This window comes from Leuciscus leuciscus (assembly GCF_965113295.1).
Source record: "Leuciscus leuciscus genome assembly, chromosome: 1".
NCBI lineage: Eukaryota > Metazoa > Chordata > Actinopteri > Cypriniformes > Leuciscidae > Leuciscus > Leuciscus leuciscus.
The window spans coordinates 13839239-13852178 of NC_138725.1; the positions used below are offsets into that span (position 1 = coordinate 13839239).

At 40.0% G+C, this 12940-nt stretch overlaps 1 protein-coding gene across 1 annotated transcript; it reads right to left on the reverse strand.

The window, feature by feature from the left end:
- Nucleotides 1-5003: 5003 nt before the first annotated feature.
- On the reverse strand, nucleotides 5004-10615 carry LOC309492008 (uncharacterized protein; the record flags this gene model as incomplete). The annotated part of the gene is made up of 6 exons (XM_082160925.1): nucleotides 5004-5549; nucleotides 5695-5742; nucleotides 8547-8633; nucleotides 8940-9287; nucleotides 9377-9691; nucleotides 10609-10615. The coding sequence occupies 6 exons, from the start codon at nucleotides 10613-10615 to the stop codon at nucleotides 5458-5460; spliced, it is 897 nt and encodes a 298-aa protein (XP_082017051.1). The 3' UTR covers nucleotides 5004-5457.
- Nucleotides 10616-12940: the final 2325 nt, after the last annotated feature.

Below are 12940 nucleotides of genomic sequence, written 5' to 3' on the forward strand. Positions count from 1 at the left end.
AGAAAGGACAGCATCATGTAAGTTAAATATTATGTTTTGCAGCTGCAATGTGGGGATGAGGATGATAGATGAAGGATGAAGGAACTTTGCGCAATGAAACGAGTAGAATAATCTGATCTGGGAACTAATGCAAAGTTTAAGATATTACATCCCAGTCCCATTTTCAAAAAGACGACGACTGCCTTATTCATTCTAGAGGCAGAACTAATATTTTCATTACCAACCTTAGCTCCTACAGCAAGGAGAATATCCTCAGTAGAGGTATTCGCCTCCGACACACACCTGAAACCATTCCGGAGGGTGAGAGGAGACGCTCCCCCCGCTGGGGTAGACGTCATACTGCCTCACACACACACACACACACACCACGCGATATAACCTTAAAACTACCCTAAAACCTAGAACCGAACTCGGAGATGTGAAAGAAAAGAAAAACACCTCATAAGAGAAAGAAAAAAGCAAGTGATGAGAGAGAGAGAGAGAGAGAGAGAGAGAGAGAGAGAGAGAGAGAGAGAGAGACAACAGCAAGTGGTGAGAGAGACAACAGCAAGAGAGAGAGAGAGACAACAGCAAGTGATGAGACAGAGAGACAACAGCAAGTGATGAGAGAGAGACAACAGCAAGTGATGAGAGAGAGAGAGAGAGAGAGAGAGAGACAACAGCAAGTGATGAGACAGAGAGACAACAGCAAGTGATGAGAGAGAGACAACAGCAAGTGATGAGAGAGAGAGACAACAGCAAGTGATGAGAGAGAGAGACAACAGCAAGTGGTGAGAGAGAGACAACAGCAAGTGATGAGAGAGAGAGACAACAGCAAGTGGTGAGAGAGAGAGACAACAGCAAGTGGTGAGAGAGAGAGAGAGAGAGAGTTTTATTTTTAGCCCACACTTTTATTAAGTCAGTGACAAAGACCCATCATTGCATCATCACAAAAACAATCAACACAGCAAAAAGCTCAAAGTTAAATCCCCCTCAAACACAGCACAACAAACCTCATTGAAACACCACTGTAATATAAAGGTTCCCAAATCTTGCATCTCCTTATAATACTTAAACTCAACTGAGATCCTAGATCTAATAAATGCCTTAAACAACAGTACTCTATCCTGACAATGCATATTTTGAATCATGTTTTTCCTTGAAATATATATTGCCATTTTTGCTTGGCCAACTATAAAGTTTATCAACTGCCATTTGAATCTCTGCTTGCGGTTGTATCCTGCCCCATAGATGAAAACCTTTGGTGTGAAACTTTCCTTAAAACCCAAAAACAATTTCCCTAGTAAATCAAAAAGTGGTTTCAGCCTGTTACATTCCAGAAAACAATGATAAATTGTTTCTCTGAGCCCACAAAAACCATAACCTTCATTGACATTTGGGTTAATGATCGAGACAAAAGCATTCACAGCAACAGCCCCCTTCAGGATTCTCCATTGTAGATCTCCTGATTTTTTCATCAATGGTGGTTTATATAAGGCCCTCCAATGTGGTTTAACTTCATTTCCCACATCAAATTTCTCTCTCCAGACATTATCCATTTTCTCACACAGTGTTGACTTGTACAATATTTTAACAAAACATTTATACATCACTTTTCCACTTAATTCATCTAATAGTAAGTCCTGAAGTCCATTCAAATTTAACAAAATACCAGACATCTCCTTTAAATCTGGTGTAATCCAGTGTTTGGGAAAAGGGTCTCTCATATCAGGAAGCAAAAATCCTTCCTTGTATCTTTCAAGAATTAACAACTCCTCTGCTGTCAGTTTCTTTCTCCATAACTCCATGATTGTTGAGGTTTGTCGCATAGATTGTTGTCCTAATAACGATGCCACAGCCGTAACGTCTTTTAATTCAGATCCGGCCACTTTAATTATATGACCCATCTTTACCGTCTGGGTGTCACACAGCCTCTGAGAAAGATTTGGCACTTGATCTGTTATGTCCAAACTGGCCCCCTTAACTAGAGGCTCCTCCAACAACCAGAACAGGGAGTTTACATTCTCTGGTCTTTTAATGATGAAAGATCCCCAAACTTTGAACAAACCAAGATAAAAAGAAGATAGTCCACTCAAATGTAGCTTTTTGGTATCCGTGAGGAACAAAGCAGTATCTAATCCAAGTCCATCCACTCTATGAAGAATGTTTTTTGCAACTTCTCTCCATACCACATCCACTGAGCCTGTTAGAAACTTCTGGATGAACTGTAATCGTAATGTTGCGTACCTGCTTGATAGAGACACCAACCCTTGTCTTCCCTCCTCCAATGGCAAAAATCACACTTTGAGGGACCCAGTGCAACCTGTCCCAGAAGAAGTCCACCAATATCCTTTGCAATCTTGCTAATAGTCCGGTGGGAGGTTCAACACAAGAGAGCTTATGCCACATAGTTGAGGCTATTAAATTGTTCAATATTAGCACTCTCCCTCTAAAAGACAGCTGGGAATGAATCCATCTCCATTTCTTTAGTCTGCCTTCCATTTTTTCTATAATCCCATCCCAGTTTTTCTGTTGCACAGATACTTCTCCAAGATGCACTCCCAAATACTTAAGACCCCCTTTCTTCCAATTCAACCCACCAGGTAAAATTGGTAAGCCATTCTTCCATTTACCTCTAATCAGTGCATCACTTTTCTCCCAGTTCACTCTTGCAGCAGGGATTATTATATTTATACCTGAGAATGCTTTGACGCGTTTCCACAGCGCATGATGCCTAAGGGAACGTCTGCCAATTACACCAACTGCGTTAAACGTAGACTATAATTTGTCTTATTTAAAATTACTTTTAACATTTAAAAACAGACTTTTTCAAATTCCAAAGCTTGTAGAAAGTTCCTATTGGCAATACTGACTTAGGCTATAGCTTTCCTGGTAACCTTGAGTAAATTAACTTGTCTAAGAAAATGATTCATAAAACATAAATATCAGTTGAGCCTGTTTACTTTCTTCACTGACACAGACGAAAATGAAAAGACTATCAGTCAAAGTTCAGCTTTAGAAGGGGAAGAATTAGGGCAGAATAAGGAGACAGAGAAAAAGAAAGATAAAGATGAGGACCAAGCAGGTATTGACAAATAATCTAATGACAAGTAAAAAAATAAATAAAAAAATAAAAATAAAATTGGCCTTCAAAAGCCATAAATTGCACATAATTATGTCAGAGAAATCCAAATTTTCTCGGGGGAGCATGTACTACCCCCGAACCCCCCTAACTACCTCACATTTCAGTCAGTTTTGGACTATTTTTTTGGTTTAAATTTACATTGTGAAAACAAGGTTGTGTTACATATTGTGGTGGTCAGCTATTTTAACATAGTATCGTCATCATATCAGTGTAGATGTAGATGGACCAAAATAATACCATTAAAATATCAAGTAAATAAGTCTTGAGATACTTCTACACAACACTCTTACAGTGTGCAGTGACACTCTTGTCCCAAAAAGTATTGCTATACCACGATATGTACCACTCAATATGTTGTCCCACGGTAAGTTATTTTTTCCCTGTTGCACCTACACAAAATTTGAGCCAAATCCCACTTTAACCACTGGTTACAGCGGTATAAAAATACAACAGGACAGGATATTGTATTTGAAAAGAGACATGTCCATTGTATAACTATATCATCTACACAAGCCATTGTTTGGATCTCGATGATCGGATCAAGTTAAACTGCATCATCTCATTTACCCTCTGTGTCGTTGTCCACAACGCTTCCCTGACAGGGCTTTGAAATAGCAAACAGAGAAAACAAAAGGCATGACTTATATCGCATCCAGCTAGCCAACTCCGTTCAGCTCCATGATCCTTGTTTTTTTCTTCATTTGAGCGCCTTGAAAAAAGATTTTTTTTAAAGCGACTGTGGTGAAACAAAGACGGTGAGTCATGTCTTCTCCTGTTATTGTCACTTGCTCTGTCTCCTACATGTACAGTATAGACTTCTCTGTCAGTGAAGAAAGCTTCACATGTGATAAATGCAGGGAGATAGCCAGGCTGACGAAGAAGATTTCAGAACTAGAGACACACATCCAAGCTTTAATCGAGGATAGTAAGAGTGCAAGAGCTTTAGATACTGCTTTGGATGCGATTAGCTTAGTGAACTCTGTACACTGTTCGGTTCCGGCTGAAGTAGAGCCCGTGCTGCAGGGCAACTGGGTGACCGTGAGGCACTGTAGTCGCGGGACAAAACACCGCTCTTCCGTTCCGATCACAACATTAAACAGATTCTCCCCTCTCAGTGAAACACCCACTGAGAATCATGCTGAAAGTGCCCTAGTTATTGGCAATTCTATTACACGGAACGTGAAAATAGAGACACCAGCCATCAAATTAAAATTAATGTTATAGAGGTGTGTGAACTCACAAGTACGATGTCAGGCACTGTAAGTCAGGCACTGGGCAGACCTGTTGACCTATTGAAAGAGATGCTTCCAGAGGTCATAGATCCTCTTCTTAATATCATTAAGGGTGTATTCACACCTGTCTTGTTTGGTTCGATTGAATTGAACACAAGTTCGTTTTGCCCCTCGGTGCAGATCTTTTGGGCAGGTGTGAATACAGCAATCGCACTCGGGTGCGGACCGAACAACCGTACTGAGACCCGGCTGAAGAGGTAGTCTCGGTCTGGATCCAAACAAACTCTGTGACGGTTTGTTTAACATGTGAACATGACCCGACCCAATTGCAGAGAACACTACACCTTTACAAAGACTTTCACTTGCTGTGAAAAGTGTATCTAGCAGGTCAAGATGACACTGGTTTCAGTCTTCTAGTGTCCGACTGTTGAAGATATATGTATTTCAGGAGTAGCATTTCAGTAACAAACCAATTTTCTCAGAACTGCAGAGACTTAAGACACTTTCAAGAAACGACTGAAACGCTTCTTTTACATCAACACTCGACCCATTAATACTCACACTTACTATTCTATATTACAATACATTACGAGCTCATGAGGGGGAATCACCAAATTTGTAACAAACATCTCAGGAAAGGAGACATATTAAACACAATTTCAGAGGTTTTATTAAGAAAATTAGCATTAATCATTCCAAAAAAAAAAAGAAAAAAAAAAAGATGCTAAAACCAGGAATTAACAGACAAGATACAAGAATCACCAAATCAGCTCCATCACACAGAACAGAGAGAGATTATACAGTCTGAGTCTGTCCATTACTGTATTTAATATTATATTTAAAGCAGTTTATATATGAAGCACCAGAACATTTAATCTAAACTTGGTGTCACTATTTCTTCAGAGTTTTTTCTCTGTTTTCGGAGAAGAAAATAAAACGATGAACAATCCTCTGTAAGTTTTTGCTATTGTAAATATTGCTGCAGATTCGCTCTAAACTCACCAGTATTTTATTCTAATATTGTCGGCATCTCTATTTCCTCTGGGTTTTCCTGAGATTGTTCCAGATCAGATGAGTGTGAATCATCAGATTGTGTGCGGCTCAAAACTCACCAGCTCTTCTTGCACAGATGATCTGAAGAAGAATCACAGTAGGAGCAGCAAACACTGCGATCTCAACAATAATCACAATCACTGCAGGAAACATGAGAGGAAGAAGAGAAACTGTACATGACTGAAGTCAAGGGTATTCAACTATCAACAGTTATTGATGAAGCTTTTACAGACTGACTGATAGTTTAATGTTATAAAGCTGTCAGTATAAATGAACGTGTCGTACCTCTGTATAATGATACAGCAGTCACACTGACTTCAGTTTCTCCTGGATCTGTGGATCACGTCTGTTAGTTCAGTTCAACACATAATGCCACATATACACAACATCATCATCATCATCATCACATAATACTTGAGCTTCACACGGGCGAGTCTAGGATTTTCATTTTAGCGGGGCTCAGTTCCCAATGAGTGTATGTAGTGTTGTCAAAAGACCCGGTACTTCGGTACCAAGTCGGTACTAAAAAATGAAGCCATTACGATACCAGCTTTTCTTAAGTACCGGTGGTACCGAAGTACCGGATTAATCCGGTTCTTGATGTGCAGTCCAAAAGGTACACAGTTGTGTCCTCTTCATAAAAACACTGAGACATGGCGACCGGCGGCGCTACTGATGCGGTGGCTCTGAATCCACTTGTTGACAAGAAAGGAGAAAAGAGCCACATATGGAAATATTTTGGATTAGGCTAATGTCACGTTGCTATAAGGGGCTGTTCATAATAGAAACGGCGCCGCTGATGTTGGTCTTGGGTCGGGTCGGGTTCGGTCTGAAAAATTGCAGCCGTTGTCGGGCTGGGGCCGGGTAGGGCTATAAAAGATAAATAAACAACTATAAAAGATAAATTTCGTCTTTCTCCAGCTCCCTGCACCGGGCGTAATGCGAAACCGGAAGTGTCTTAGCATACCCTTGCTGATTCGAAATCCAAAATGGCGGCCACGTGCAACTAGCGAATAGTATCGCGAGAAGACAGAGATTTCTTAAAGGGGCCACAAACATTTTTAATACAAAATAAAAACAATGTATATTTATACACTACTTGGCCACATTTAATTTCTACACCATGTTTAGTCTATTGTATTATGGCCTATAGTGCTTTCATATTCTCATTCATTTATATTAAAGGGTAACTAAACCCTAAACTAACTTTTTTAAAGTTAATGATCTGTAAGAATGGGGCTTTATTAGTGCTGTTCATTGATTCAAGTAATTTTTTTGACATTTGTGTTTAAAGTGTTTTAATTTTACAAAATATGGTGTAAAAACGTCTGAGTGCTGCCCTCTTCAGGTTGAACAGTGGCTGCTGCAGATGAATTTTCCTACTGGAAGTTATGGTGGTTGGTGACGTCAGAGGGAACCAGCTAACCACGCCCTTGCCTACAGAGAGATGCGTCTCAGATGCACACCCCCTCTCCGCTGGCCTCACCTCCACTTTTCCAGCATTTTTCAAATATTGCCAGTGGGTGGAGTCAGGCTCTGACCAGGGGTTTAGTTACCCTTTAAGCCTACTATCCACTTAAAAAAATAAGTTTCAGGACATTTTATCTTTTTTTTTTTCTTATAATTCACTTCATCAGTATTTTTAATGTTTTAATTCTAGATGTATATTCATGTAAATTCGACATAACTCTGACGTGTTTTAATGGGCGCGTGCGCTGAACATGCGAGTAGCATTTAAACAGGAGCGGAGGGAGTTACCATGGAAACGGGGCGGAAACTCAGCTGACAAGCTGCAAAAACTCTGTCTCACTGTTGTTTTCACGGCTTTCAGGCAAGTTTATTCCCTAAAGTTACACAAATAATACACACAACTGTTCCTGACACTTTCTTACATGTAATTGATACGCTTCTGTTGATTATTTCATTTACAGAAATGGTTTAGTGTCTTTGAAAAAGTCTGTTAGCATCTTAGCCATTAGGCTAGCTATAACCCACATAGCAACATTGTGACGTCCCAGATCCGGCCCACGTCTGGCACATGTGGAAAGATGATCTGGCCATGCAGCGAGGAATGACGGCCCTTGGGCGGACCGCTCCTGTTTGCCAGATCTGGGCCACAAGCAGGCCATGGCAATGCCACATGTCAGCCAAGAGCAAAGAAATAAACCAGAACTGGACCTTATCTGAGCCACAAAACCTGTGAATATTAAATATGGAGTCATCTCAGCCTTAATAAGCCTGTTAACAAGCAGATGCACTGAAGGAAAGAAGAGAACAGAAAAATAGACGAGCAGAAACACAAGAACTACAACTGACTTCAGACACAGCCTTAGATGAAATCAACTGAAGAGAAAAGAAGACATTAAATCTGTGAAGATCTCAGCAGAGGAGGATTAAACAACTCCACAAACAGCATTACCAGCTTCACTTATTACTATTTTGCAAACAGGAGCAGATCTGGCAAACAGGAGCGGTCCGCCCAAAACATCCATTATGACGTCACAATGTTGCTATCTGGGATATGACGTGATAGTATGTCCCAAAGCTTGTATACTCTTCTGCTACACACTCAAAAGGTATTTAAATCAGTTTATTTCATATTGGGGTCATAAGACACCCATACTTGATGAATAACTTAAGTTTTATATGTTAAACTTGTTGCCGAGCATTACGAGTGTACGGCTTATTTTGTGTTTCTCTCTTTTTATGTATATTCTGTTTTGTTTACTTTTACATTTTACATTTACATTTACATTTACATTACATGTTGTTTGATAATGGATGAGCAGTATTTTATGTCTGTTTGGTGTTTTTCATGGATCTACAGTGAATGCGCTGCATGGATGAGCTCAACATATCGTCTTCATGTGACGCTTTCTGGGAGAATCGAGTGAAAGAACCGGAGTGTTATATGAACACACTACTCTCACTGTTTATACTAAACATGTCCTAGAATATGCATAAGTAAGCTAATTGGGACACACCATAAAAGTCCATGAAATGAAACTAAAACAACAACTCAATATGACAATCATACTGTAGAATATGACAGTCATATTTTGATGAGTGAACACTGAAGATAACTCTAGCATTATGCACTGAAAAGCACTGATGTGAGAAAGACAGTGATGATGTACCTTTAGAAACGTGTGTGTGTATAGTTGAGGGATCCTGAGAGTGTGTGATGTGGACTGGATTCACTGCTGTCGTTGAATCAGCTTGAGCTGTGAAGATGAATGTTAGTTCAGATGATTAATACTGTACAATATGACCATCATATTTTAACTTTGATCATCATATTACATAAAAAGTTAATATTTTTGCTGTCAAGTTTCAATTCCTGTATTATTTCCAGCATCACGTTTTGGACTGTTACTTCCCTGCAGTTCATTAGTTTGAAGCAATGCTTTGAGTTACTCTTCTGTGAGAGTCAAAGAAGCTTTTGTTCCCTCAGTTTGTTCTGGTTCAGTGATACTGATAGACCTTAGTGTTACTGACATTATGAGGCTCTTCTAACACTGTTTTCTCACCTGAATACTTGACAGTGTATCTGACTGAGGTCTTGAGTTGATTTCTGTGAGTAAGCTGACATCTCCACTCTCTGTTGTCATCTTCATTCAGGAGTGTTGTAGTCAGAGTGATGATACAGCGATATTGATCTGATGATGATGATATCTGATATCTGGAGTCTGTCTTCAGATCAACACCAGCCTGATTCACCCACAACAGCTCAACTCCCTCAGAACGAACCCGATCATCACAGGAGAATCCAGTCTCTGAATACAACAGACAGGAGAGAGTCACAGAGCGGCCTGGACTGATCTCAGTCTGTGATGATGATGATGATGATGATGATGATGATGATGGAGACACTGAAACTGAACACAAGACACAAATCACAGACTCTTCAATCATCATCTGAGTTTAAAGGGAGAATTTTAAATTGACCACATAATCATAAACTTACCATGAAGAACATGCAGATAAACACCTGCATCAGTTCCTTGTTTTTGGTCTTTTCCATTCACATCTATCCATTGTTGGCAGCTGTAAGATCCATAATCTTCTTCTGTGACTTTCTTGATGTTCAGAGAGCAGTCAGACCCCAGACTCAGTCTCTCGGTGTCTTTCTTCTTTATCCCTTTAGTAATCAGTTCAACTGCTGCTGAATGGTTGTTATAGTAGGTCCATGTAGTTTTAGATTTGCAGTCAGAAAGAGCATTATTACAGGACAGATGGACATTTTCACCAGAACTGATGAACACATGAGCATCATCCACTCCTAAACACAGTATATCTCAGTGATCATTATGATATATATTAATAAATGAAAACATACCAGCATAAAAAGCAGAAGTTTTCAATCATATTATTTTTCCTCACTTGAAGCAAACAACACACTCTCCAGAATAAACTATTAGTCTTTATCAGAGAGCTGTTCAAATCACTGACACACTCTTAATATGAAGATAATTCTTCATCATCAGATGTTTGAGTGACACTATGTCCAGTATCAGGAATAATACAGTATGATCAGTGTGTATCAATACACAACTCTGAGATCACAACGTGAATGTGTGCAATAATAAACTGAGCATGTTCAAATGAACTCTTTCCAGACTAATTCCACTAAATGTCTTTAGAGAAAATACATATTTCTTTACCTGTGAGAAGTGAAGAGAGAATGATCAGTCCCAGCAGACACAGATCACACTTATCAGCCATTTTGTGTTTCTGTCAGTCTTTCTCTTCATTATATATAATTACAGCTCCTCCTTTAAACATCATCATCTCCTCCTCTGGTTGTGTAACTTCCTCTGATCTGATCTGATCTGATCTGATCAAATGAGTGTTGAAATCCTGCTAGAGTTGCTATAGTGACACTAAAGTGTTGATTTAAGTGTGTGTCTGTTTTGTGTGCTGTGACACAGACGGAGCTGTTTAAAGTGATTCAGAGATGCTTTAAAGGCTATTTTGAATTTAATTTGCTGTAAAAGTCAATGTTGCAACCCTGGCTCATGTGAAAAACGTTCCTGTGGCAACATTTTTGCAAGACGATAAAATACGTTGCATTGTGCACGTTTCACAACAGTTTCAAAGTGAAATGTCCAGTGAGTGGCGCTAAAAGTGTGTTTAGTCTTTTTTTCCAGAACAGATGAACGTGAATATGGCAACTTTTTATTGCGTCGAAGTTTGTACGTATCATCGCAGTTCTGAGTTGAAATGTCCGGTGAGTGGCGCTGAAAGATTAACCATCACGCTTTAAAATAACGTTCACCTACACTATACCCTAAACCAGGGGTCGGCAAGTAACTTTGGCCGCGGGCCAATATTTTTTTTTAGCCAGTAGATGGCGGGCCAGCTACACGGAGTAAGCCTAAGGTTCCTTTATTAAACATTAGTTAATGTATTAACTAACATGAACTAACAATGAGCAATGCATTTATTACTGCTTGTGTTAATCTTTGTTAATGTTAGTTAATAAAAATAAAGCTGTTCATTGTTTGTTCATGTTAGTTCACAGTGCATTAACTAATGTTAACAAGATTTTAATAAAGTATTAGTAAATGTTGAAATTAACATTAACAAAGATAAACAAATGCTGTATAAGTGCAGTTCAATATTAGTTAGAACTAATGAACCTTATTGTAAGTGTTACCAATACATTTGTAGCTTACAATATTTTGGCAGTGATCGGCTTCTTTTCAACACGGGGCCTTTAATTCCATGTCACCCACCTCATCACATGATACAATGTTACAATAATATGTGTTGTTACGTAGGCCTACAAATAATTTGCGTGCAGAGTGAATTTAGCTAAGAGGTAGCTGGGATAAAATGTCTTTGTCCAAAGGTCTTAAGAGGAAAGTTGACGACGAAAATAGAGTCTTTAGAGAGGAATGGAAAGAGAGTTTTGCGTTCATTTTACCGGATTTCAAAAATGCAAAGCCGGTGTGTCTGATTTGCAAAGAAGTTGTCGCTGTTTGCATAACATATAACATAAGACGGCACCAAGAGACAAAGCATGGCAGCTTATCCATTTCAAACAGAGGCACGAAAGCGCAAAATTGAAGCGCTGGCACAAGGCTATGCTCAGGGTAGCAGGATCCTATTGTGAGGTTTCACCTCGCAACAAAAAGCGACAAGTGCGTCTCTAAAAGCGTCTTGGTTGCTCGCACGAAACAACAGGCCTATCTCCGACGCAGAGCTTTTTAAAGAAGTCATGGTTGCAGTGTTAGATGAATTGGCTGTTGACAAGTCCATGGATGGAATCATTGCCTCTGTCAAACAGGTGCCCCTTTCTGCAAGGTCCGCTACTCGCCAGATAGAGGCGTTGTCTGATGCTGTGCAGGGAGTCGTTATCAGTGATCTCAATAAGGCTAATTACTTCTCCTTAGCGGTAGACGAGAGCACTGACAACACAGATGTTGCCCAGATGTGTGTCTTTGTCAGGTAGTTTGATGGGAAGCAGTTTAGGGAAGATTTGCTGTCTCTTATTCCTTTGGAGGGGAACACCACTGGAGATATTATATTCATTGAACTGTCAAAAGTGTTTGAGCGGCATTCATTGTCATTTGAGAAAGTCATCCTACTCGTGACAGATGGGGCCCCTGCAATGGTGGGTAAACACAGAGGTTTGGTGAGCAGGTTGAAGGAGATCGCCCCATCAATTTTGTCAGGGGTACATCAAGCACCCAGCATCGGCTTTTCCGACAGCTTGTGGCAGATTTAGAGGAGGCCACCCACGACGACCTGCTGCTGCACAATGACGTGTGCTGGCTGAGCAAGGGCAAAGCGTTGGACCGCTTCTGTGTGCTACTGGGTGAGGTGAAGGCATTCCTTATATCTAGCAAGAGTAAGGCAGCAGCAGATCACCTTGTCTTTCTGGAGGACGAGAAGTTCTTGTCCAATGTTGCATTTTTAGCTGACATATTTGGCCATTTAAACAATCTTAACATGCAGCTACAGGGAAAAGACAAAACCATCGTGGACATGGTTGAAAAGCTCCAAGCATTCACTGTCAAGCTGGGGTTGTTAGAGTCCGACATATCGTTAGAGTCCCTGAGTGCCTTTTGGGTGGCATGCTCAGAGGAGTACAGCACAATCAAGAACCTTGCGTTTTATGTGTGTTGACAATGTTCCCTTCCACCTATATGTACATGCGAGTCTGCCTTCTCATCAATGAATGCAATAAAGACATATGAGAAGAATCGACTGACGCACAAAAACCTTGAGAACTGCCTGCGGATTTCAGTGACAACTGTAACACCAGACGAAGCATTGTGGCGAATGAAAGATGCCACTTTTCACATTAAGTGAGTAGCCTAACCTTATCAATAGCAAATTATATTTAATTGTCAGATTGCATTTTGAATGTCACTAAAATTGTTCTGAAATATTATTCTTCATGTCGTTTTCAGGTGGATAGACTTCTGCACCTCGACCTCCCGTTGTGTGTCCATAATCCATGTTCCGTTATTTTCCGCTTTTGTCCGAATAGTTTTGTTTCTGTTCATGTGTGTCGCGTCGT